Source organism: Suncus etruscus, chromosome 10 (genome assembly GCF_024139225.1).
Source record: "Suncus etruscus isolate mSunEtr1 chromosome 10, mSunEtr1.pri.cur, whole genome shotgun sequence".
NCBI classification, from domain to species: Eukaryota; Metazoa; Chordata; class Mammalia; order Eulipotyphla; family Soricidae; genus Suncus; species Suncus etruscus.
The window spans coordinates 70,501,791-70,527,820 of NC_064857.1; the positions used below are offsets into that span (position 1 = coordinate 70,501,791).

Consider the following 26,030-nt stretch of genomic DNA (forward strand, 5'->3'; position numbering starts at 1 on the left):
TAGCTTTTATGAAGCCAACATCACCTTGATACCTAAACCAGACAGAGATGCTACCAAAAAAGAAAATTACAGACCAATATCGCTGATGAATGCAGATGCAAAGATCCTCAACAAAATCCTGGCAAATAGGATTCAATACCTCATTAAGAAGATCATCCACTACGATCAAGTAGGTTTCATCCCAGGAATGCAAGGATGGTTTAACATCCGTAAGTCTATCAACATAATACACAACATCAACAACAAGAAAAATAAAAACCACATGATTATATCAATAGATGCAGAGAAAGCATTTGACAAGGTCCAACACCCATTCTTGATCAAAACTCTCAGCAAGATGGGAATGGAAGGAACCTTTCTCAATATAGTTAAGGCCATCTACCACAAGCCAGTGGCAAATATTACCCTCAATGGAGAAAAACTAAAAGCCTTCCCTCTAAATTCTGGTACAAGACAAGGCTGTCCTCTCTCACCACTCCTATTCAACATAGCACTGGAAGTACTTGCTATAGCGATTAGGCAAGAAAAAGATATCAAGGGAATCCAGATAGGAAAGGAAGAAGTCAAGCTCTCACTGTTTGCAGATGACATGATGCTCTACTTAGAAAACCCTAAAGACTCTACCAAAAATCTTCTAGAAACAATAGACTCATATAGCAAGGTGGCAGGCTACAAAATTAACACACAAAAATCAATGGCCTTTCTATACACCAATAGTAATAAGGAAGAAATAGACATTAAGAAAACAACCCCATTCACAATAGTACCACACAAACTCAAATATCTTGGAATCAACTTGACTAAAAATGTGAAAGACCTATACAAAGAAAACTATAAAACTCTGCTCCAAGAAATAAGAGAGGACACGCGGAAATGAAAACACATACCCTGCTCATGGATTGGCAGGATTAACATCATCAAAATGGCAATACTCCCCAAGGTGTTATACAGATTCAACGCTATCCCTCTAAAGATACCTATGACATTCTTCAAAGAGGTAGATCAGGCACTTTTGAAATTTGTTTGGAACAATAAACACCCTAGAATAGCTAAAGAAATCATTGGGAAAAAGAATATGGGAGGAATTACTTTCCCCAACTTTAAACTTTACTACAAAGCAATAGTTATCAAAACAGCATGGTATTGGAATAAGGACAGACCCTCAGATCAGTGGAATAGGCTCGAATACTCAGAAAATGTTCCCCAGACATACAATCACCTAATTTTTGATAAAGGAGCAGGAAATCCTAAATGGAGCAAGGAAAGCCTCTTCAACAAGTGGTGTTGGCACAACTGGCTAGCCACTTGCAAAAAATTGAACTTAGACCCCCAGCTAACATCATGTATGAAGGTAAAATCCAAATGGATTAAAGACCTCGATATCCGACCCCAAACCATAAGATATGTAGAACAACACATAGGCAAAACTCTCCAGGACATTGAGACTTCAGGCATCTTCAAGGAGGAAACTGCACTCTCCAAGCAAGTGAAAACAGAGATTAACAGATGGGAATATATTAAGTTGAGAATCTTCTGCACCTCAAAGGAAATAGTGCCCAGGATACAAGAGCCACCCACTGAGTGGGAGAATCTATTCACCCAATACCCATCAGACAAAGGGCTAATCTCCAAAATATTCAAGGCACTGACAGAAATTTACAAGAAAAAAACATCTAATCCCATCAAAAAATGGGGAGAAGAAATGAACAGACACTTTGACAAAAAAGAAATACAAATGGCCAAAAGACACATGAAGAAATGCTCCACATCACTAATCATCAGAGAGATGCAAATCAAAACAACAATGAGATACCACCTCACACCACAGAGAATGGCACACATCACAAAGAATGAGAACAAACAGTGCTTGCGGGGATGTGGAGAGAAAGAAACCCTTATCCACTGCTGGTGGGAATGCCGTCTAGTTCAATCTTTATGGAAAGCAATATGGAGATTCCTCCAAAAACTGGAAATCGAGCTCCCATACGATCCAGCTATACCACTCCTAGGAATATACCCTAAGAACACAAAAATACAATACAAAAATCCCTTCCTTACACCTATATTCATTGCAGCACTATTTACCATAGCAAGACTCTGGAAACAACCAAGATGTCCTTCAACAGACGAATGGCTAAAGAAACTGTGGTACATATACACAATGGAATATTATGCAGCTGTCAGGAGGGATGAAGTCATGAAATTTTCCTATACATGGATGTACACAGAATCTATTATGCTGAGTGAAATAAGTCAGAGAGAGAGAGAAAAACGCAGAATGGTCTCACTCATCTATGGGTTTTAAGAAAAATGAAAGACATTCTTGCAATAATAAATTTCAGACACAAAAGAGAAAAGAGCTGGAAGTTCCAGCTCACCTCAGGAAGCTCACCACAAAGAGTGATGAGTTTAGTTAGAGAAATAACTACATTTTGAACTGTCCTAATATTGAGAATGTATGAGGGAAATGTAGAGCCTGTTTAGGGTACAGGCGGGGGTTGGGTGGGGAGGAGGGAGATTTGGGACTTGGGTGATGGGAATGTTGCACTGGTGATGGGTGGTGTTCCTTTTATGACTGAAACCCAAACACAATCATGTATGTAATCAAGGTGTTTAAATAAAAAAAAAAACATAAAAAAAAAACCTGTTACTTCCACAGTGTTCCAGACAAATGTTGCTTAGCAAAAAGAAATCCTATCTTTAGAGACTCAAGGCCCAGCCTTCAGCTTATATGCTCCTCTGCCATCTATCTGGGACTATTCTATACTTTTTGGTCAGCCATCTGGACCTGGAATGCCCACACAAGGTCAAGTTCCAGACTGGCATTTGTTATTTTTTGGCCTTGTTCAAGTTCACACACTGAATTGAATTTGTAATATTAGCCCCTAATGTGGTGGCACTTAGGATAACAGCAAAGCTAGTTTTTACTGGACTTTTAAGAGGGCGGTTAATAAATTTGTAAGATCATACATCATGCCATGTTATTCTTATGACTCTGACCATGCAGAGGGGCCTAGATCCATTAGGGATTGGGGACCCTGGAGAAGGTTAAGCCTGCAGGGAAACACTAAGGGGAAGTAATGGAGTCAGGGCTTGAGGGAGGGTGTCAAAACTGGCCCCATCAGGGAGACAGCTGCACTCACTGGTGAGGCCACTTGTGTGAGGACATGTGACTTCCTGTTCCACTATATTCTGTTGGGGCTCAGGCTCTTGCTCTGGTCTTGAGTCCCATATCCAATGCCCCTACTTTTGTTTCCAAAACTTCCAATGCCATGATGCTCCTCTGATCTTAATGTACGATGACTAACCTGTTTCAACCCAGATGAAATTCCACTTAGGGTAGAAGTGACTGGCAGGATCTATAACATTCCCTGCCTGGATAAGTATCCAAGGCAGCTGCCTAGTCACCAAGCTGGTTCATGGAGCCTTCAAGGATCCATTAGCAGACTTCAGGAACTCCCACTTCTTCTGCCACTTCTCCAGTAAGCTGGGCACCTCCTTGAACTGACGGCTACTAGAGATGCCTGTTTCCACCTAAGTGTGCTCTGCTGGGAGTCTGGAGCTATTGCTCTCGATACCATCATGAAGAAGATGATGGAGATGGGAAGTTAGAGGACCTTAATTTGATAAAAGATGAGATTAACGGGCCCGGAGAGATAGCACAGCGGTTTGCCTTGCAAGCAGCCAATCCAGGACCAAAGGTGGTTGGTTCGAATCCCGGTGTCCCATATGGTCCCCCGTGCCTGCCAGGAGTTATTTCTGAACAGACAGCCAGGAGTTACCCCTGAGCAATGCCGGGTGTGGCCCAAAAAAAAAAAAAAAAAAGATGAGATTAAGGACACTGCAGATATTTGTGTGAGTCCTTTTCCCTTTGGAACTCAAGACAAGCCTCCACCTGTGATTCTCTGAAGATGACTCTGGCTGGCCACACAGCTCAAGTTTATTCAGGCTCTAAAAATGTGCTTTATGCTGTTTTTAAATTTTTTTTTATTTCCCTTACAAATGCCCCCAGAAGAAGGCAGAACTAGGGCCCAGAAGAAAAGAGGTGCTAACATAGCTGAGACATCATAATGTCTTCCCTGCCATGCCACCTACCTCAATGGGCCTCCTTATACTTAGGACTGGGTGGTCACGGCTGAGTCCCTGAGCTTCCTAGGTAAGGTTCATTTGAACAAGGCATTTGCATACAGAAGGGCTTTAATCTCCCCAGGCAACCAAGAAATAGTACACCTACCTGTGGAAAATTCCAGAAACAGTGCCCTCTCTCCCCAAAATTCATGTCCAGCTCCCTGTGGCTGTAGTCTGAGAATGTATCTCCCTGAAGGTTCCACTGTACTACCTGTACCCCCTTCCTTGTCTCTCATTTTCTCCTCTTTAAAGGGGACCAGAGAGATTGAATGATGTGAAGGTACTGGTCAGAGTTTGATCCCAGAGTGAGTCCTAAGCACAAAAGCCAGGAGCAACCCCTACAACAGTACTGGGTGTGGCTCTTTCCACCTCCCCCAAATAAATAACATGGGCCCTGTGCCCAGGAGGATGATGAGAACAGTTGGGGGAGAGGAGGAATGATAGCTCTCGCCAGGAGGAAGTGGGGGATGCAAAGAATCAGGGTATAGGGTGTGTCCAGGGCCAGGTGAAAAGTGTGAGAAGGACCGGGCAAGGCAGATTGGACACAGGATGGAAGGATCTGTGACATGCAAGTTCTGGGTGGTACAAAATAGAACAAGGAAGAGGGTTTCCAGGTATTCACGATGGCCCCAGGAACAAAAGTCAGGGGATTAGTCAGGAGATGCACATTAGATTAGACTAAAGGTGATCACCCCCCCCCCCATATGCAGGATAGTTGTCAGAGAGGTTACACATGCATACAGACACATACACACATAGATGCACATATACAGACACATGCACGCATACATAGACACGCACCCGTGAAGTATTTGCAATGTTCTCGGCCATTTCTGTTATTATGATGAAGCGACCCAGGATTTTCTAATGGACAGAGGATGGGCAGGTGAGAAATATCTTCCAAAGTTTTTCCAGTCTCTTCCAAGTATCACCCAGCCTCCCAGTTGGAATCATCCTGGGGTCGAAAACCCCTGAGAAGACCCCCATGAAGGCTGGACTCTGAAACTCCCCTGTCCCCAATACACTGAGCACCATGAACAGTCTGTGGTAAAGGCCCCTCTGCAGAGGGCATCCACAGAGACACACACAGCAGAAAAAACATTTTCAGTTGCAGACGTTTGGGGCTGTATTTTGGGAGTCTGGCCGCCATCTCTGCTGTAGCCAAAATTGTCTCTTATTCATCCAAAAGCAAATTTATATGTGCCCACCTGCTTCTGCCTACTTCCATAGATTTATAGCACTGGTACAAAATGAAGAGATTGCACGCGTGTGTGTGTGTGTGTGTGTGTGTGTGTGTGTGTGTGTGTGTGTGTGAATAGCCCTAAACTAGTGGTACAAAATGAAGAGATTGTGCGTGTGTGTGTGTGTGTGTGTGTGTGAATAGCCCTAAACTAGTGGTACAAAATGAAGAGATTGCGTGTGCGTTTTGTGTGTGTGTGTGTGTGTGTGTGTGTGTGTGTGTGTGAATAGCCCTAAACTAGCACACAGAAGCTTCGACTCAAAGGCCACTAAAAAATAATTCTACTATCTCTTCTCAAATTATTTTTTTAATATGCTTTGTATGCCCTGTGGCTGAAGAAATCGATCAAATCCTGGAGGAAGAGTCTCCTGGGACCACTAGGAAATTGATTTTTTTTTCCAGACTAGTGTTCACAAGACCCCAAAGATCAGGTGTTTCTGATGTCACCCCTGGTTTTGCTAATTACCATTGGGGCAAGTTACTGGGCCTGCTTATAAATGGAATAAACAGTGCCTGCTTCATAGACAGCCAAGAGAATTCTGGTGCGGACTCCTCTCTCTCTCTCTTCCCTCTCTCTCTCTCCCCCTCTCTCGCCCTCTCTCTCCCTCTCCCCCTCCCTCTCCCTCTCTCTCCCCCTCCTCTCTCCCCCTTTCCCCCTCTCTCCTTCTCTCCCTCTCTCTTTCTATCTTTTACTCTATCTCTCTAACTCTCTGTTTCTGTCTCTATCTCTTTCTTGCACACACACACATACACACACAAACACATACCTGGAGCAGAACAGATATTTGCAGTTATTTGAAGGAATATCTCGCTAGGGGAGGATTTTACAGGAGGAGGTATTGCTTCTTCTGCTCACAGGTGCAGACTTGACATGAGACACACGCTCCAGGGATGGAATTTGGTTTTCTGGTGGCTGAACACACAGTCTCTTCTCTCTAACCGTGACATAGTGGGCATCACTCTGCAGTAGCCCTGCCTCCACTCCAGGTGCATTTCTACGCACCAATATATTCAGGATTGTACTTGTAGCTCCAGATTTGTCCCTGCTGAGGTATTTAGCAAGAACTGAGCTGAAGATCTGAGATGTACCTCAGAACTAAGTGCAGGCTTTGCCTACAGCCACCCCCAGTTCAATCCTGGGGCCTCATGATTCCCTGAGCATTGTCAGGACAGTCCTAGAAGCTCCCAACCATCACAAAGTGTCTAAACACTACTATATCTCAGGGTCTACTTGGCTGAGAATAACCTGGAAGAGGGACCCCAGGGTTTCCCTAGTCCACCTGGGGCTTGCCCCAATTGTTAGGGCCTTGCCCACAATTGTTAGGTCACACCTTACCCAAAACAAGGTGCCCCCCCAAATTCCTCTTTTATTTTCATTTTCACATATCCCCTTTGGATCTCATTCTATCCTCCCCCACCTGGTTGAATTTGTACTGGAAGAATAAAGAAAGGCCATCCTGGCTTGGTGAGCAGAGAGACCACAAGGAGAGAGACCACAAGGAGAGAGACTCCATGACTATCTCCTGACTGGCTTGGTTTATTAATTCTTCATAGCTACCCTTCACTAGACCCATCTGCCTGTAGTTAAACATACAGTGTACGGGTGATCTTATAGCCAGTAGATCCCTTTTTTTTTGGGGGGGGGAGGCACATCCGGTGGGGTAAGGTCAGCTTACTTCTGGCTCTGAACTGAGAAATCACTCCTGGAGAGCTTGGAATACCAGGGATTGAATTTGGGTCAGCTACATGCAAGACAAGCTCCTTCCCCACTATGCTATCTTTCAGGCCCCAAATCCAAATTTTAAGCTGACTCGCAGGCTGGTGGCTTTTTAGGGCAACCATAGACCTTTGTACAAGACCATAATACCACATGAAGCTGAAGGCGGTGCCCACAGCATCCCCCCCCCCACTTTCTCTCATTTCTGTAGAATGACATCCACATTGCCTGGGAAGCCTGGCTGGCAGTCTGATGCACGGTCCTGGATCCCTAGTAATAAAGAGTATACAGGGACCAAAACAAACAGCGCCCTTGGCGACACACCTCACCCCACACTGGGCAAGTGTGGGGGAGACATGTAACTGCCTCTGCTCCTGCCCTTTACTGGGAGAGAATTCCGGCCAGCAGCTTTCTCTCAACCGGGACAGAAAGCAGCTACAAATAATTCGCGAGTGTTAAGCTCTTTTGTGAACACCTAAAAAATTAAGCTGCAGAAGTTAGTAAAACGCTCAAGGTGTACGCCAGTCAAGAGGTTTATTGAGGGGAGAAGCAGGGTTTTTATGCTCTGCTCCAGTGGGAGGAGTAGTAACATAGGATTGAAACATAAACCAATCAGATTTGTACAAGTACAACAATTTTAACTAATGGGAGCACAAACACATTTTGATGGCGGGAAGGATAAAGAGGAACCTGGCAGGATGGGGGGAGGGGAAGCAAATCCTTAAACAAATAGCTAATAGATATTTACGCAAATACAATTTTTGTTTAGCCTATTTTCCATTTAAATCTTTCTTTTGTGCAAGCAATAAGGATCATAATTTAAACTTTACAAAAACCTATCTATAACTACATGCTTGAGAGCAGTTACAAAAACAGGTTCCATGGAAAGGTTAAGGAATCTGGTTAAGCCAGATTCTGTGTGCTGGGCTAAATTTATTTGCAGAGTTTCCAGTTGGCTCGGGGCTATGCAAACTTTATGGCTTGAATCAGGCAGGCGGTGGAAAATTCATCCAGAGTTCTTTTGATATGTGGGGTGCTCGGTCTCCCACAGAGACACAGGCACTTCATAGGAGACATCTGGGTGCCAACTCCCCACAAATTCTGTCCCGGGCACTGAGCTCTGCCAGAGCCCAATGGTGTGACATTCTCACATGAGTCATTGTGCAAGCCAAATCTTTGAATTACCTGGCATCTCTTTGATCTCTTGGCTTCCTCCTATGTGTACTTCGCCTCCAGCACCCTGGTCTGGCTTGGCAGAAAATCCCAGGTAACCTGTCCCACTCTGGCTGAGAGCACCCTGATATGGATGTGTATGGCACAGGTAAGGTTGGCTGTATGGGAGCATGTGTGGGAGAAACATGAGTCAACCCTGCAGTGGGGGGAGCAGTTGGTGGGCAGTGGCTAAGGGGGTGATGAATGGGCCCAACTCTGCTCCCCAGGCTCCTATTTCTCATATCCTAGACCTAGACCCCTCTGAGCTTCAGATGAGATGCGAGAGTCTCTTGTCCAGCACTCCTCATCAGACCAGCCCTTCCTGTCTTCCAAGACACATTCATTCTTTGCTTCTCTTAATTAATACATTAAAATAAATGGGGGGGCTATAGCTAGCAGCACTCAGGGTTTACTCCTGGCTTTACACTCAAAATTACTCCCGGAAAGCTTGGGGGACCATGGAGGATGCTGGGAATGGAACCTGGGTTGTTCACATGCAAGGCAAAGGTTCCACCATTGAGCTATTGCTCTGGCCCCATGTCAATACATTTTAAACAGTGCTTAGGGAGGGCTCTAGGACTATACCTGGAGGCTCTCAACAGGCCATATAATGTTGGAGATCAATCGCTAGTACTTATGCATTCAAGGCTTCTTCCAGACTCTGAGCCCCCCCACACATACTGCAAGGGCCATCTGAAAATCATTCTACAAAATTCGGCTCGGTGGAAGAATGTTGTATTAATATAAAATATAAGGTCCTAGGGCTAGAACAATAGCACAACAGTAGGGCGTTTGCCTTGCACACCAGTGACCCAGAACAGACCTGGGTTCAATCCTCAGTGACCCATATGGTCCCCCAAGCCAGGAGGAATTTCTGAGTGCATAGCCAGTAGTAACCCCTGAGTATCACCAGGTGTAGCCCCCCAAAAAACATATATAAGGTCCTAGGTTGGGGTGAGGCCTTTCTCTGCACTGCACAGCACTTGTAGCCCTTCAACCAGCAGGTCTGAAGACGCAGGATAACAGTGTAGAAATAATCACAAGCAGTCAGTCAGAGTTTCATTGGAGTCAGCTCAGTTTATTCCATGGCCCTATCTGCCATGTGCAGACTTTCCACGATGTCTTCTTAACTCATCTCTTTCTCTCAGTCTTGCATTAAATAATTAAGGATGGGGCTGGATGGCGGTGGATTTCTCTCTGTGCCAACCCAGGCCACGTGGCTCAGCAACCCCCATGATTCGGCAGGTTCCAGGTTAGGCGAACGGTGGAATTAGACTCACAAGCAGGCAGACCTTAGGAAGCATTATCTTTATTCATGCCCTGACCACCACAGGTGTGTGGTCTATCTCATAACCTTTCAAGCATTTAGCCATTCCAGGCTTGCCCTGCGTCTTATTTCAGCCATCTCCCCCAGAGAGCCCAGCAGGGCCAAAAGGCAAAGATTCCTAACCCCCTGGCTCCCGGGTTTATCTACCTATTTCAAGACCCCTCCCCGGAATGGGCCGGGTCTTGCAGGTAGAGTTACGCCTACTATCCGGTTCCCAAGACCCCTCCCAGAAATGGGTGGGTCTCAGGGTCTTAAATAGGTACACCCACACTCAGGAGCTCTCTCTTTCTGTTTCCCTTCCTGCTGATCTCCAGGGTTCCTTCCTCTTTTTTTCTCACTACGCTTCCCCCTAGACAACACCTTTACTCCAAACCTCAGACCCCTCCCAGGTGTGGGTGGGTATGACCATCAGGTGTGATGGCATTGGGGAGGGGTAATGGGAGAGAACACTCATATGGTACAAGTGACCTAAATTCTTTCTAATCATAAGAGACAAATATTTCATATCTCTTGACATGGCCATTGGGGGAAGTAGTCAGGTCAGTTCCCAGAAAGTACCACCTGTGAGGAAGACAGGGCTCAGTGATATCACAGGAAACCCAGTCTGGTGACAGATGATTATATTTGCTGGGGCAGATACTGGTGAGGGTATTGGACCACACCCAGCAGTGTTTAATGGCTCTGAGCTCAGCAGCACCCGCTTTGTGATGTACAGGATCCCATGTGCCTAACCTGGTGGCAGACCAGCGTCAGCTGCATGCAAGACCAATGCCTTAACCCTTGTACTATTTCTCTGACCTGGCCAGATGATTTCAGTGGTTCTGTTGAATTCTCTGGCTCTGTTGTGTGTCCACACCCTCTGTACTAGGAATGACTGAAGAAGAACTGGCCCATTGAATGATCAAAGAATGAGCACCATGTGGCCAAGTATTTACCACTGAAATACAAGCAGTGTAAAACACTTATCAGAGAGCATTTGTGTCTCTGCTTACTCTGCTGTCAGCTGTAGCTGAGGCCTGCAGACAGGAGCATACCTGGCAGTGCTCAGCTGCTCATCCTGGAATCTTTGTCACTTGCCCAGGAGATAAGGAGCTGGCACCAGAAGGTAAATACAGTGAATCATGAAGTCTGAGGTTTAGCTGAGCTTGAAAGAGGGTTTCTCAGTTCCCCTTGTTATCTATTAGAAAACACACCCTCCTGAACTGTAAAATCACCCCACCTTGTGAAATCACTCCACAGATGTACATCTAATCCCAGGTGAATGGGACTAATGATAGATAGCTGCAAAGAATTAATAAACCAAGCTAGTCAGGAGAGATTCATGGAGTCAGTGCTTCTCACCTCATCAGCTCTCTGTGCACCAAGGCAGATTGAGCTTTCTTTATTCTCCCAAAAGTTCCTATCCAGATATACTTTTACACATCAAAGGGATAGGTTTAAAGGAAAGAGGAAATTGGGGAAGTGACTTTGCTTTGGGTTAATAGCTGGTGTCGTGCTCACTTCAGCAGTACATATACTAAAATTGGAACAATACGGAGAAGATTAGCGTGGCCCCTGTGCAAGGATGACATGCAAATTCGTGAAGCATTCCATATTTAAAAAAATAGCTGGGTGTCATTTTACTCTCAACCACCCTATGGGTTCCCTCTCTCTGCAAACTTAAGGCCTCATTCTAGGAGGAGGAGGATGGAACAGGAGGTAGGAAGCTTGCCATGAATGCAGCTGACCCAGGGACAACCCCAGGAATTTTAATAGGTTTCCTCAACTACCACCAGAGCACAGAACCAGGAGCCTGAGAGATAGTATAGGAGGACATGTGCTTGTCTAGCATGAGGCTGACTCTGATTCCATCTCTGATGGCACACAGTCCCCTGAGCAGAGTCAGGAGTGATCACTGAGCACTGCCAGGAGTCATCTCTGAGCACAGAATTAGGAATGTTATATGAGCACAGAATCAGAAGTAATCGCTGAACATCAGCCAGGAATGATGTTATAGCATTACTATGATCCTATAGCACTACCAAGAATACAGGAATACAAAGTGATTGCTGAGTACAAAGCCAGGAGTTACTCCTGAAAGCAGAGCTCGGGTGATCCCTGAGCAATGCCAGCAGTAATTTCTTCTTTTCTTTTCTTTTCTTTTCTTTTTTATTTCTTTCTTTCTTTCTTTCTTTCCTTTCTTTTCTTTCCTTTTCTTTCTTTTCTTTCTTTCTTTTCTTTCTTTATTTCTCTCTTTCTTCTTTCTTTCTTCCTTTTTCTTTCTTCTTTCTTTCTTCCTTTTCTCTCTTTCTTTCCTTTCTTTCCTCTCCTTCCTTCCTTCTTTTCTTTTCTTTTCTTTTCTTTTCTTTTTTTGGTTTTTAAGTCACACCCAGCAGCACTTAGAGATTACTTCTGGCTCTGTGCTCAGAAATCCCTCCTGGGAGGCAATGGGGGACCATATGGGATGCTGGGATTTGAACTGCCATCCGTCCTGGATTGGTGCATGCAAGGCAAATGCCCTACCGTTGTGCTATCTGTGCAGCCCTGCCAGCAGTAATTTCTGAGCGCAGAGCCAGGAGAGATCCCGGACACTGCCAGGAGTCACCACTGAGCAAAGAGCTAGCAGTGATCGCTGAGCACAGACCCATGTGAAGAATGACATCAATGTATGAATCAGGAGATACAGCCAGAGAAAATGGGGCTATTTCAGCTTCATCAGCTGTGCCCAGAGTGGTATACCAACCCCCCTCCTCCTACAAACCCATCCTGCATGGGGCTGAGCATGCCTGGAAGAAAGTTGCCCCCCTTGGAAAGCTGGAGTGCCCCTCTCTCTGGTAGACTCACCCCGGGCAGGAAAGCAGTTCTCTGATGGCTCAGTGAAGCCCTATAAAGGGAAACTACTGTTGTTTGGGGGCAGTTCATGGTTAGTTTTCTGCTCCAGCCTTCTCCCTCTGCCCCTACAACTTCAACAGGGGGGTCCCTAAACACCTGGATGGGCCAGAAGAAGGATAAACACAAGATATCACTCAAATGTGACAGTTTAGAGTAACTGGATGAGGGAATGCAGTGGTTAGAGGGGGGTAGCCAGAGCATCGTTGACCCCAGATGACGGGGGAAGAGAAGAAATGGAGAGGAGGGAGAGGGAGAAAGATGGATGGGAAGTTACAGAGGCAGTGGTCCAGGGAACTCAGGTCCTTCCACGTTGTTAAGGACGACAGAGCTAGCTAAAATACCAAACCACGGAGTTAAAAACAAGGGAATTGTGAGACCCAAACTTCAACAGCAAGGCAAACTGGCAGGCTGGGGATGGGGTGGGGAGTGGGAATGGGTTTGGGAAGGAACCTGGGGACATTGGTGGAGGGACTTTGACACTGCTGATGGGATCCTCGAAGGAACATTGAATGCCTGAAAGTCAGCTATGAATAACTTTGCAATTCGCGGTGCTTTAAGAAAAATGTTTATTTTTTTTTAAGAATAAATCTCTAGCAATCATAAGCACACACACACACACACACACACACACACACACACACACACAAACCTGGCAAGGGGTGGTCTGCAATTGTAATACAGGGTCTAGAAGTTTATGGACTGCCCTGAAGAAGTGGGGCGCTCTGCACAAACCCCACTATCCTGACGTCCACCCAGCTCTACACCCCGCGCAAGAGATGTAGCGGAAAACGTCGAGGCTGGGGGGAAATAATCCACGTAGGGAGACGCAGACGGGCCTGGGAGGGCCGCGGGGGCGCAGATACACTCATCCTTGTCATCCCTGGGTCGGAAGATAAATGACTTTCGGGGACCGCTTGTCCCAGAGCCACAGCTCGTTCGGGGGAGACGTCAGCGCGCGCTGGTCCGGGCTGGAGAGCCCCCGGCCCCCCTCCGGGGCTGCTTATAAAGTCGGGGCGGCAAAGGCGCGGGCGGCAGAGGCGCGGGCGGCCGCGGCGTCTGCAGGTGGGTCCGGCCCGGCTGTCCAGCGCCCGCCCGCCCCGCGCCCCCCGTGCCATGCGCGCCCCGGAGCTCCCGCTGGTGCTGCTGGCGCTGCTGCTAGGCCAGGCGCCCCGGGGGCCCGCCGCCCCAGTGCCCGGTCCCGGGGGCCCCGCCTTGACCAAGATGTACCCGCGCGGCAACCACTGGGCGGTGGGTAAGTGCCCTGCGCGCCGGCTGCCAGCCCCAGGGGTGGGGGACCCAGCCCCTCGTTTCCCCGCGTTTCTGGAGCCCGGCTTGGAGAGGGTGGGCTGCTTCTCTCTCATCCTTCTACCCCAGATCTGCCCGCTCTTCCAAACTCCGCTTTTCCACCCTTTCTACCCGCTTCTCCACGATCCGAGGGTCCCTCGCCTGTCTTTTTGCTCCGCTCCAGGGCCAGCGGCTCACACCAAGGAACCCCGCTTCCCTCCCACCTTAACCCCCTGGACTCCTCCTGTTTGTTCCCCACCCGATAGCAAACTGTCTGGTCTACGCCATTACGTTACCCCGGGACAGCTTTGGGGAGCCACGTTTCTTCCTCCCTGATGAGAGCGAATCCCCCAGCGCCCCGCGAAGCCACAGGTGTTGGAAAGCTTCGCCCGCGGGAGCCTTCGGAACCTGCCTGTCAGGGCTGCCCGAAGGCTTGCTTTCAGTCCTTCAGAGACCCTCTGCGGCTCCCAGCCACCCCACTCCCCGAGTCCCATCCAGCCCATTTGGCGCCCCAAGAATTGCGCTCACCCCCAAGCAGAATCTTCCACTCAGTCTCCTCTTCCCCCTCCTTTCTCTAGCACTGTCCCTGCCCCCACAAACCTGCCCTCACCCATCCCTCCCAGGGGGTTTCTGACTTGGGTACCCCAGACCCAGTTGCGCAGAGAGGAGATGGGAGGCACCACGGGTTCCACAGCTGAGCAGAGGGTGAGGGCGCCCCACCCCCAGTCTCTCCGCCTGGGGAACTTGGTCAAGACAAAGCGTCCAGCTTCCTCCTTGTCCTCCCCCAGCCAGGGACACACGCCCAACATCCATTGATGGTCCCTACAGAGCAATAAAGCCGGCTTATGTGCGACTTTTCTTAGTCATGGAGTGGGGGAGGCTGGCAAAGAGGGGGGCAGTTCACCAGCAACCCAGCCCCAGATTTCAGGAGCTGGAGAAGGGAAAGCTAGTGTCCAGTGTCCATGCTGCCCCCTGCCAGGGCAGGACCTCCAGGGCACAACCTCTTTTTGTCTAAAGGGTTCTAAAAAGGTTCTTAAAAGGCATCTGCGGGGTGGCCAGTTGCGAGCCTGAAAGAGGTTTTGAGTGTGAGTTTCAAAGCCAGAGCCTTGCAGTTCCCTCACCAGCCCATCCCCAGGTCCTGGGCACATCTGTCCCCAGATGCTTAGCGTGTAGCCTTTGATCGCCTTTCCTGGCCGGCATGGGCATCCGTGGTCTCAAAGCTCACTGAGCAGCAGCTTCAAAGTTTCTTTGCTCTTCTTGGCTCAAGACAAGCTGTGTTTGGTCTTGGCTGTGTTTTGCCTTGGCTCAAGCTTGGCTTGAGGCAAGCTATGTGCTCCCTTGTCACCCCCCAGCACTGCAGAGCTGGTGGAGAGGCAGGGCCAGAGAAGGGAGGAGCAGAGAACCACTTGCAGGTCTACTAAGACCTTAATGAGGGGCCAGAGCCATAGTAGAGCAGAGCAGGGAGGATGCTTAACTCGCAGGCAGCCTAGGGATCTGGATTTGATCTCCTGCATTCTCCTGGGTGTGTACTCCCCTAAAAAGACATGAATGGATGAGAAGAGAAAATAAAAACCTGCGCTAGGCAGGATTCACCCTCTGAGAACTGGAAAAGTCTGTTTCCCTGCTCTGGCTCTCTGCAGAGCACTCACCAACGTCAGGCAGCTCATTTGCCTCCAACTGGGGCGACCCTCAAGGACCCTGTTAGGGTTCACTTGCAGGTTTGTTCTCAGAGAGTTGCTTTTTTCTGCTGAGAGGAGCTTGGTCACCTGAAACAAGTGAAATGATGGGAAGAGAGTTGCTTTTTTCTGCTGAGAGGAGCTTGGTCACCAGAAACAAGTGAAATGATGGGAAGCAGAACAGATTCTGATTTGGCGGGTGTTAAATGTTTTCTTTGTGCCATGAATAGGTACCAACATGGGGAACCATTCCCTGGGTCCTCCCCCAACCCACTCAACTCTCCTGGCTGAGGTTCCCTGGCGTGAGGCAGTTACATTCTGAAAACTGGAATTTGGAGATGTGGGTGGAAGCTGTGAGTGTGAGGCTGCGTCCAGAAACCTCGGAGCGTCGTTCCTGAAAAATAACTCTTCCCAAACAGCCCTCAGCAATTGCGAGTTGAATGAAATTTTTCTCAAATTGGGGGTCATCTTCAAGTTTTGAATTCAAGAATAATCATTGTTTCCAACCTGTTGGCTTAGTGGTAGAGCTTAGTAAGGAATGACAAAGGCACGAGTTGCCGTTTTCCCCTTTTGGCAAGCTTTTATTTTATTTTGTTTTTTCAAGTGGCTGTCTTTAATCTCTGTGGAGATCTCCAGTTTTGTGATAAGTGCTCATAACAAATGAGGGTGGGAGAAAGAGAAGGGGTGGGCCTAGCATCTGTGTTGCCATGGAGACACGATTTGAAGTAGCCAGCTCTAAAGTGAAACAGGATGGAGGGGCGTGGGGGAACGGTATGCTTCTCTCTGGGGGGTTAGGGGTAAATGTTCCATCTTTTGTAGGGGGCTACACCCAGCCATGCTCAGGGGTTACTCCTGGCTCTGTGCTCAGGAATCACTCCTGGTGGTGCTCAGGGGACCATATGGGATGCCTGAGATTGAACCCCAGATGGGCTGTGTGCCAGACGAACTCCCCACCCACTGTGGCCCCAGGGATGAGATTCCTTCTTTCTTTAACAACCCTTAAAATCCAAGAGTGGGAGATGGTACCCCACATACCTTGCAAATGTGCCGACACTGTCTTTTTATACAACATGGCTAAGATCTACCTTGAGACACCACCACATGGTGCTTTTCCTATTGTATTGTAGGAAAGGCTCACAGCTACTCTGGCAATTATACAGCAGTTGTTCCTAAAAGCTTTCTTATTATCTCTTCTGCTTCCTTAGCAGTAACATCCTTGTCATCGCCAGCACCTTGACTAGCTGACAGGCAATTCGTGAGGCAGGAGTGACTGAGGTCATTATTGGGAGCACTTTGCCCACTCCTGCTTGTTAATCATCCTGATTCAATTTCCTTCATATAAATAAAGCCTAAAGTTTCACTTCTTCCTAGGCAGTTGTGCAAGACAATTAATCATCCCTCAATCTTGCGGCCAAATATAAGGTTATTGAGTGGATATCTGGGTGCCTCATTGACCGAGCAAATAAGGAAAGAGTTTTTCACAAGGATCCTCAACTGGACCCCCAAAGAATCTGGACATTGTGAGGCAAAAGCTCATATGGTAACAGCAGTGAAACAGCATTTTAAGATTTCCTAATAACTCAGGATTCACTTCTTTGTTGTTTTTGTTTTGGGCCACATGCTCAGGGGTTACTCCTGATTCTGTACTTAGGAGTTATTCCTGGTAGTGCTTGTTCAGAGACTATATTGGTGCCACGAATTGAACCTAATTCCACTTCATGCAAGGCAAGTGCCCTACCCATTATATTATCTCTCTGGTCTCAGGATTCAAATTTTTTTTCTGAGTCACATAATGTCACAGTATACTGATCTATGACCCGGAGTCCTTTCAGATGCCTTAGAAAGCCTTAGGAAGACCTCATTTGTCTTTTTTGTTGGGGGGGCCACACCCAGTGACGCTCAGAGGTTACTACTGGCTATGTGCTCAGAAATCACTCCTGGCTTGGGGGATCATATGGGACGCTGGGGGATCGAACCTCAGTTTGTCCTGGGTCAGCTGCATGCAAGGCAAACGCCCTACCACTGCCCCAGACCTCATTTGTCTTTATCTCCAAACCCCAGAGTCATTTCTGTCCCATATTCTCAGGAAGGTTCAGGACACTTCATCGTGTTACAATAGTCTGTACTGTAAACTGGTTTTCTTCCTAGAATCTTTACTCCCAAGTGTCTGATCTTTGTCAAGTCTCATTATCATCAAACCCTGATGACAGGATGGATCAAACGCAGCCATCTGCACAGAGATATATTACCCCAGTCAATCATAATACACACACTAGCAGTCAGGCCCAGAGACAGATTTGCTGTCTCACAGAGGGGTGGGAAGGGGCTTAATTCCCAGGTAAGTGAATGGGCTTGTCAAATATCATATTTGCCTTAAACGTGCTTCTGATGCCAGGCAGACAAAACCTCAAAGAGCTCTTGTCGCTTGTGTGCGAGCTGGAAATCAAACCCAGTATAATTTTGCCACTATTAGAAATGTGAAAGTGATGAAATCCAATTACAGAGAAAATGGAAAAAAATTAGTTGAAGGAAAGAAATAAGAGAACATGAGCAAATTTAAACTGGCTGAAAGTGTTGAGTTCCTGCAGACCTGAATCCAAGCCCCACCTCCAATTCTCCCCCTACTTCCTGTCCTGGTCATCCCCACCAGCAGAACCCCTGGAATGTCTCTGTTTTCAATGGTCTGGACCTCAATGCTCCAGCACTCATGGATTTTAAACAGCCACTATACCTGCCTGCAGCTGCTGACAGATTTTACTGCTTATTTTTGGAGAGAATTCAAGGGAGAATTCTGCCTTTCTGTGATTGAGACAATTAGTCAGAACTTGTGTCTAACTTGCTTAACAAACTGTAGTAGCTTCTGGGTAACATTTCTTAGCTCCAATCTCAGCTAAGAATCCAGACCAAGTTTAAAGAAAATAAAATCCCTTCGATGTGTTGACATTAGAGGTATGAGGAAAGCAATACCTTTCTATTTATTTTTTTAAATCACTCCAACTTTTAGTTCCAGGAGCACTTCAAAATTGATTGGGAAGGCTGATTGAATTCCTCCACTCATTTGGGGATAGAATTCAGTGCCTCGTCACCAGTGATCAAATTTTAGCTGGAAAAAGTACCTTGAATTCCATCTAATCCAACTTACTCAATATATAGCAGGTAATAGCAGTAAAAACCTGGGGGATTGGATGACCTGGCAGAGGTTGCCCAGCCTAGGTAGTTAAGGTGCTGGAACCAGAAGTCTGGGCATCTGAGTTGCAGATAGAATTTTGCTTCATTCCACTCACCTTTGGAGAAAGGAGCAGGGTAGGGCCTTGTGGCATTTCTGCAGGAGCTACAAGCCTTCCCCTCCAGCTGTATTCCTGGCAACCCAGAGCACCAAACTCTGCAGGGTGCTTCTCTGTTGACACTGACTCACTCCCCTGGATGAAAGGTTTTGTGTGTGTTTCTTTACAGGACACTTAATGGGGAAGAAGAGCACAGGAGAGCTTCCAGATACTTCTGAGTGGGGAATTCCAAAGGAGCAGCAAGAAATTTGGGAGTATCTGGTGTGGGAAGCAGCAGCAAGAAATTTGCTAAATTTCTTGAAAGCCCAGGAGACCAGAGGTCATCATCGGTCACCTCAGCCAGAGCCTCTGAGCAGCCACCAGGCTGCTCCCTGGGATTCGGAGGAGCAAGGCAGTTTTCAGGGGGTAGGTGAGCAACCTAAAGGGAGGATGCATGTTCTGGGAAGGGGATAAGAACTGGAGGGTGGGGTTTCTCTAGGGGTGGGGGGGGAGTCGGATGTTTGAGCAGGCAAGGGAAGACTAGAGGGACATGAATCCACACTAGAGAAGCAAGTAGTCTGATTTGATCATTCCCAAGTTGTGCTTCCTTGCCCTGAGTTAGATATTTCCTCTATGCACATCAGGGACCGTGGGTTCCATACACCTGCTAGGGGACAGTACTAGCAACTGTATTCATCACACACAGTATCTGGACAGATTCAAGTGTGTTCTCAACCTGCCGTGCTCCAGCAGAATATTTTGGTTGTGAAGCCATGGGTTACATGAGAACAGCCCTGTGGGTCAGCCCCCTGATTGGGGGGGGGCTCTATTTTACTTAGTTAATTAGTTAGTTTTATTGGTTTTGGTGACACACCTGCTTGGGGGTTACTCCTGGCTCTGCTTTCAGAAATCACTTGTTGGGCCAGAGATAGCATGGAGGTAGGGTGTTTGCCTTGCATGCAGGACAGTGATTCAAATCCCGGCATCCCGTATGGTCCCCCGAGCCTGTCAGGAGAATTTCTGAGCATAGAGCCAGGAGTAACCCCTGAGTGCAGTCAAGTTGACCCTCCCCCCAAAAAAACAAAAAACAAAAAGCAAAAAAAAACAGAAATCACTCCTGGAGGGCTGGAGAGATAGCACAGCAGTAGGGCGTTTGTCTTGCATGTGACTGATCCAGGATGGATCTGGGTTTGATTCCTGGCATCCTATATGGTCCTCCAAGCCTGCCAGCTGTGATTTCTGAGCACAGAGCCAGGAGTAACCCCTGAGCGCTGCTAGGCATGGCCAAAAAAAAAAAAAAAAAAGAAAAGATCACTTCTCGCAGGCTCAGGGGACCCTATGGGATGCTGGATTGAATCCAGATCATCTATGTGCAAAGCAAATGCCCTATCACTGTGCTATCTATTACTATGGCCCCTTATTTATTTATTTATTTATTTATTTATTTTTCTTCATTTGTTTGGGGACCACATCTGGTGATGCTCAGGGCTCTGTGCTCATGGATCACTCCTGACAGTACTAGTGGTGAAGGAGTGGGCATAAGTGGTCGTGTAGGAGCTTGAACCTGGGTTAGCTAAGCTGAGTGCAAAGCAAGTGTCTTAATCCCAGAACAATCTTTCCAGGACTACACTGATTATTTATTTGTGTGTGTGGAGGGGAGGGTATGCGCAGGTCTGACTCTTTTGCTCTGAGGTCATTCACGGGACCAGATAGGTTGAATACAGGTTGGCCATCGGCAAACATAGCAATATAGGTCATAGCAAATGCCTTTCCCACTGAGCTGTCTCTGCAGGATTTCCTCTCCTGCACTGCATTTTGAACAAACCCTGGGCACATTCTGTAGAAGTGCTGGTCTTGTTTGTCAGCTTAGCTGTGGAAGAACACGGTGTCATATTTGTTCTGAGTTCACCTTGTTCAGGCCTCATTGCCAGGTTTCAAAACTTGGTGAGCGTGACTAAGCTTTCCTGACTCTCCCAAGTGTGGTTTTATGGTGGTTGGGGAGACACGATGATACCAAACGCTGGTGTGGTGGTACAGACACTACCCCGTAAAACAGGAAGAGAAAATGAGCTTTTGAAGCAAGGGAATGGGGAAAAGGGTGATTCTCGGAGCTTGCAGAAGTGTCCAGATGATGCATAATCAAGAGAGAAAACACCATTTGTAGGAAGTGGCCAGCTCAAGAGCCAAATAATGGAGTATTTCATCACCCTGCAGGTGAAGCAACTTCACCTCCGTTTCCTAGGTTCAGGCCCAGAGCTATGTGAGGATGGAGATACAGTTTCCTTTCCACTTTAGAGAGAGGTTCCATTCCTGACACCCAATATGGTCCTCTGAGCACTGCCAGGAGTGATTCCTGAGTGCAGAGCCTGGAGTAACTTCTGAGCATTACTGGGTGTGACCCCAAAATCAAAACCAAAACAAATAGTGCCTCATTTTATTTATTTATTTTTGGGTTTTGGGTGGTGCTTGGGGCTTACTCCTGGCTCTGTGCTCCAAGATCACTCCTAGAAGTGCTAGGAGACCATTTGGGGTGCTAGGGATCAAACCCAGGTCAGTTGCATGCTAGGCAAATGCCCTATCCACTGTGCTATCATATCATTCTGGCCTCAACAGTGTCTCATTTTATAAGGGGACATGCCCAACAGTGCTGGGGTGCCATTCTGGTGGTATTTGGGTCCATTTGGCAATGCTCAGGGGGCCATAAAGTGCTGGGGATCAAACTCAAGTCCTCCCAGCTGCTAACTTTTGAGTCACATCACTGGCCCTGCTGATATCTTACTGGAAGATGTGGGAAAGGCAGGTTGGTCCATACCTGGCACTGCTCAGAGGACCATATAGGGTGCCAGGAATGGAATCTGCAAGGCAAATGCAACTTTGTGTTTGTCCCAGAGCTCTGGTTGTTTTGAGAGGGCACCTGGCAGTGCTAAGGTGTTACTCCTGGCTCTGTGCTCAAGAATCACTCCTAAGGGCTGGAACAATAACACAGTTGGTAGGGTATTTACCTTGCACATGGCTGACTTAGATTCGATCCTCAGCATCCCATATGGTTCTCTGAGCCTGCCAGAAGTATTCCTTAGTATAATCCCAGAGTTCTGGCGAGTGTGGCCCCAAAACCAACAAAGTGTTTGAGGGACCATGTGGGGTGCTGAGAATCAAACCTGGGTTGACTGCATGCAATGCAAGTGCTCTATGCATGGTACTGTCACTCCACTCCCCAGATTTGCTTCCTGAAGGAATGCTATTCAATGTTAGTGTCCAAGGCAAGAAATAGACTTCCAGTTGTCACTTAACACCGAGAATTCAGCCTCATGAAGGAAAGGCCAAGAGACAGAAAGTCACCTTTAGGAAAGCCCAGAAGGGCAGTGGGAGCCCCTGTATAGGGCTGTTGATCAGAAATAACAGGGCAGAGAGAGGTGGAGCCGCCTCCACTAGCCCAGGGCCTGGTTATGATGAAGAGACTAAGCAAGACCTGATGTTGCTGCTACTGCTGCTGCTGCATCCATCCAGCTGCTGTGTCCTGCCAAAACTCAGTAGATCAGTGTGGACCAGTTCCCAGAAGATGCCCCACAAAGGTCCCTGGGAAGATGGCCTAGGGGCTTGCCTTGCTTTCATGTCTGCTTCCTCTCTCTAAAGTGGGAAGAAAACTATATTTCTCTCCTCACACAGCTCTGGGCCTGAACCAAGGAGGAAACAGATGAAGTCGCTTCATCTGCAGGGCAGTGACATACTCCATGAGTTGGCTCCAGAGCTGGTCACTGGTTCTGTCTCTCCATCATTCCTCTCCTCCCCTTCCCCCTTCCCTCTTCCATTCTCCTTTCTTCTTTCCTTCTTTCCTTCTTTCCTTCTTTCCTTCCTTCCTTCCTTCCTTCCTGCCTTCTTTCTTTCCTTCCTTCCTTCCTTCCTTCCTTCCTTCCTTCCTTCCTTCCTTCCTTCCTTCCTTCCTTCCTTCCTTCCTTCCTTCCTTCCTTCCTTCCTTCTTTCTTTCTTTCTTTCTTTCTTTCTTTCTTTCTTTCTTTCTTTCTTTCTTTCTTTCTTTCTTTCTTATTCTTTCTCCTCTCTCTCCTCTCTCTCTCACTCTCTCTCTCACTCTCTCTCTCTTTCACTCTCACTCTCACTTGGCCATGCACTGCCAGGATCAATAGCAGGAATTTCAGAGGCAGAAGGACTTTTCCTAAAATTAAAAACCACCTACATATCTCCTTTCCCACTTCAGTGGTCAGACTTCAAGTCCTGTTGTCAGCTCTCCCAGTGCTGTGTTTTGAAAGCCTTCCTCCTCTATTTTAATGTCAAAGATCTGTGTGTAATTCAGAAAAGATTGGTGTAAAAAGGCCAGAATCCAGTTCACTTTATTACTGCAAATCCAGCTCCCAGACTTAATTAGCAATTACAGCCAAGAAGTTTCCAGGCTAACCTTAATCTGTCTTTCAGCCAACCCCTTTCACAAAAGAAAAACAGTACAATTGTGATCTTCAGCTTCTGTAGCAGAAAACAGTGTTCTGGTCAGCTTAGGGCATAGTGATCAGCCCCAAAGTGTTGTGGAAGGCTCTGAAGAGGAAAAGTTGATATTTGAATTTCTTTTTTTTTTTTTGGGGGGGGGGTCACACCTGGTAGTTACTAAGGGCTTACACCTGGCTCTGTGCTCAGAAATCACTCCTGGAAGGCTCGGGACCATATGGGATGTTGGGGATCGAAACTGTGTGGGTTGTGTGCAAGGCAAATGCCCTACTTGCTATGATATCTATTATTCTGGCTCATGAACTCATTTTTTTATTTCATTTTATTTATTTTTTAATCCTTTAATAGTATCTTTTTTTTTAAGCACCATGATTGCAAACATGATTGTTGTTGCGTTTCAGTCATTAAAAAAAAAAAACTCTGCACCAGCACAACATTCCCACTACCAATGCCTCCCCCTCCCTCCTCCCACACTCCCTGCCTGTAATCGAGACAGGCATTCTACTTCTCTCACTTATTAACACTGTCATGATAGTTGTTAGTGTAGTTAAACTCTGCCCTCACTTTCTAGGATCTGTTTATTCAAAGTATCATGGAATACAGAACTCTCCCTTTATAGCTGAAATGTTCCAGAGGAAGTTTGAAATACCTACAAAACATGTGAGGAAGAGTAACCATGTCAGGGCTAAAGACACTGTCCAGGGGAGAAGGTAATCGCCTTGCATATTGACCAATCTTGGGTCAATTCCTGGCACTGCACATAGTCCCCTGATAGGAGGACTGCCAGGAGTAATCTCTGATTAGAGCCAGGAGTAAGTCCTGACCCCCAAAGCTAAAAAAAAAAACAAAAAAAAAACTGAGAATCCCATGGTCTTGAGTGAAGTTGGCTCTCACTTTATTTGTTTATTTATTTGAGGGGGCACAGAAATTACTCCTGGCAGGCTGGGGATAGAACCTGGGTCAGCCACATGTAAGCCAAACGCCCTACACATTGTACTATCACTCTGGCTCCCTTTTTTCTTTTTTGTCTTTTTTGTTGTTGTTGTTCTCACTTTAAAAGCTGCTTCTTTCTGTACCCCCAACCCAGTACCCAGCCTTGTCTTCCTGACACTCACTCTTCTCCTTCCTTTCCTTTCACCTTCTTCCTTTCCAGCCAGCCTGCTTATAAATTATCTTGAGCCAGTGGGGCTGCTTCTAGGAGTTCTTGCCACAGTTTATGAGTCAAGGCTTTTCTTGCAAGGTGAACAGTGGCATCTTTGAATGGGCCAGGCAGCCTTTTTCTAGGAGAAAAGAGAGATAATTCATTTGCTTGGGAATTGGTGGGCTCTGGCCTCATTAGCACCTGGTCAGAGCAGCTGAAGGCAGAACAGCAATGGCTGGTCTGAGACAGTCAGGGATTCCTTGATTAGAAATAAATGACTGTTCTGGTACATAGGGAAATCGGAATCACCAGATAATCTTGGTGCAAATAATCAACTACAGTGTAAAGGAAGGTGTTTTCCTCTCCCCCCAAAAGGGAACAAAGATGTATTTGAATGGCTGGAGAGATAATACAGGGATGAAGGCATTTTCCTTGCATACAACTGATCCTGGTTTGTGTACAAGCATCCCATGTGGTCCTTTCAGCACTGCCAGGAGTGATATCTGATTCCAAAGCCAGGAGTAAGCCTGGAGCATCACTGGGGTATGACCACCCTCAAATCAGAAAGGTTATTTTAAAGGATTGCCCACATCCTTTCTTTAATTTTAGTTAATTTGGTTTTGGTTTTTGGATGCCACACCTATTTTTGATCGGTGCTCAGGGTTCACTCTTGGATCTGTGCTCAGAGATCCCTCCTGGCTGAGCTGGGTCAACCATATGGGGTGTCAGGGATGAACACAGATCAGCTGTGAGTAAGGCAAGTGTCTCAGCTCCTTGCATTCTCCCCCATCCAGGAACCTGCTTTTCTCACCAGCTGCGGTTTGTCAGGAAGGGGCATTTCTATTAGGGTTGGCTCCACTCACTATGTTCCTATTGTGTCTTTAAGTGGGGAGATCCCCCACTCCAGGTTTTCCCCAAGGAGGAAGAAGCCCGCACTTAGAGGGACATGGACAGTGAAGTCTGGATCCAAAGAAGCCAAATCAAGTCCCAAACAACTGCCCCATCCCTCCGACCTCTTCTTTCCTGATTCAACACCAACTGGATGTCCTTTGTGCAAAATACTCAATTATTCTTGTACCTTCCAACTTCTACTCAATTTATGACATTTGAGCAGTTGCTCTAGCTTGCCCTTGTTTGCTGTGAATCATTGTCTACAACGTTTTCCAATGAACACTCTTGTCCAGGCAACTTGTCAAGTAGATGCCAGTCCCTGACCTGTTCAACCCATCACAATAAAAACTTAACAGTGATGCCCCCAGGGCAGGCAGTTCTTCTGTTTCCATGGCAAGTGACAGGACGGTATGACAGAGATGAACCACGGAGGGACAAGGCGTAAGAAAGGAGGCCAAGCTGCCTTGTTAGCTCCTCTCCTTATTAAATCTCTATAGGATCCATAAGAGAGGCTTCTAGAAGCTATGTCTAGTTGGACATTACCATCTGAAGAGCCACGCTGGCTCAACTTGGCAGTACCCAAGTTCGATCCCCGGCATCCCAAAGAGTCCCTTGAGCCCACCAGGAGTGATTCCTAAGTGCAGAGCCAGGAGTAAGCCCTGTGCACCACTGGATATTGCCTTAAAACAAACAAAAATCCCAAATTTAATCACCATGAATTACAAAGTCACAAAATTAAATGTGCTTGGGCTTCCAGAGTACCATGTTCCAACATCAATAATCTTTCTTTCTTTTTTTTTTTTTTTTTTTTGGTTTTTGGGCCAC

At 47.0% G+C, this 26,030-nt stretch overlaps 1 protein-coding gene and 1 non-coding gene across 3 annotated transcripts; both read left to right on the plus strand.

The window, feature by feature from the left end:
• The first annotated feature begins 11,116 nt into the window (after window positions 1–11,116).
• LOC126021619 (U6 spliceosomal RNA) lies at window positions 11,117–11,223 on the plus strand. Its single transcript, XR_007500119.1, has one exon. It is a non-coding gene; the product is annotated as a U6 spliceosomal RNA (small nuclear RNA).
• Window positions 11,224–13,608: 2,385 nt separating this feature from the next.
• On the plus strand, window positions 13,609–25,570 carry LOC126020576 (gastrin-releasing peptide-like). Of its 2 annotated transcripts, XM_049782063.1 has the most exons (3): window positions 13,609–13,747; window positions 18,909–19,144; window positions 25,201–25,570. In XM_049782063.1, the coding sequence occupies exons 1-3, from the start codon at window positions 13,609–13,611 to the stop codon at window positions 25,252–25,254; spliced, it is 429 nt and encodes a 142-aa protein (XP_049638020.1). In that variant the 3' UTR covers window positions 25,255–25,570. The 2 variants fall into 2 exon arrangements, with proteins under 2 accessions (XP_049638020.1, XP_049638021.1); XM_049782064.1 differs by lacking the exon at window positions 25,201–25,570 and having other exon boundaries at window positions 18,909–19,192.
• Window positions 25,571–26,030: the final 460 nt, after the last annotated feature.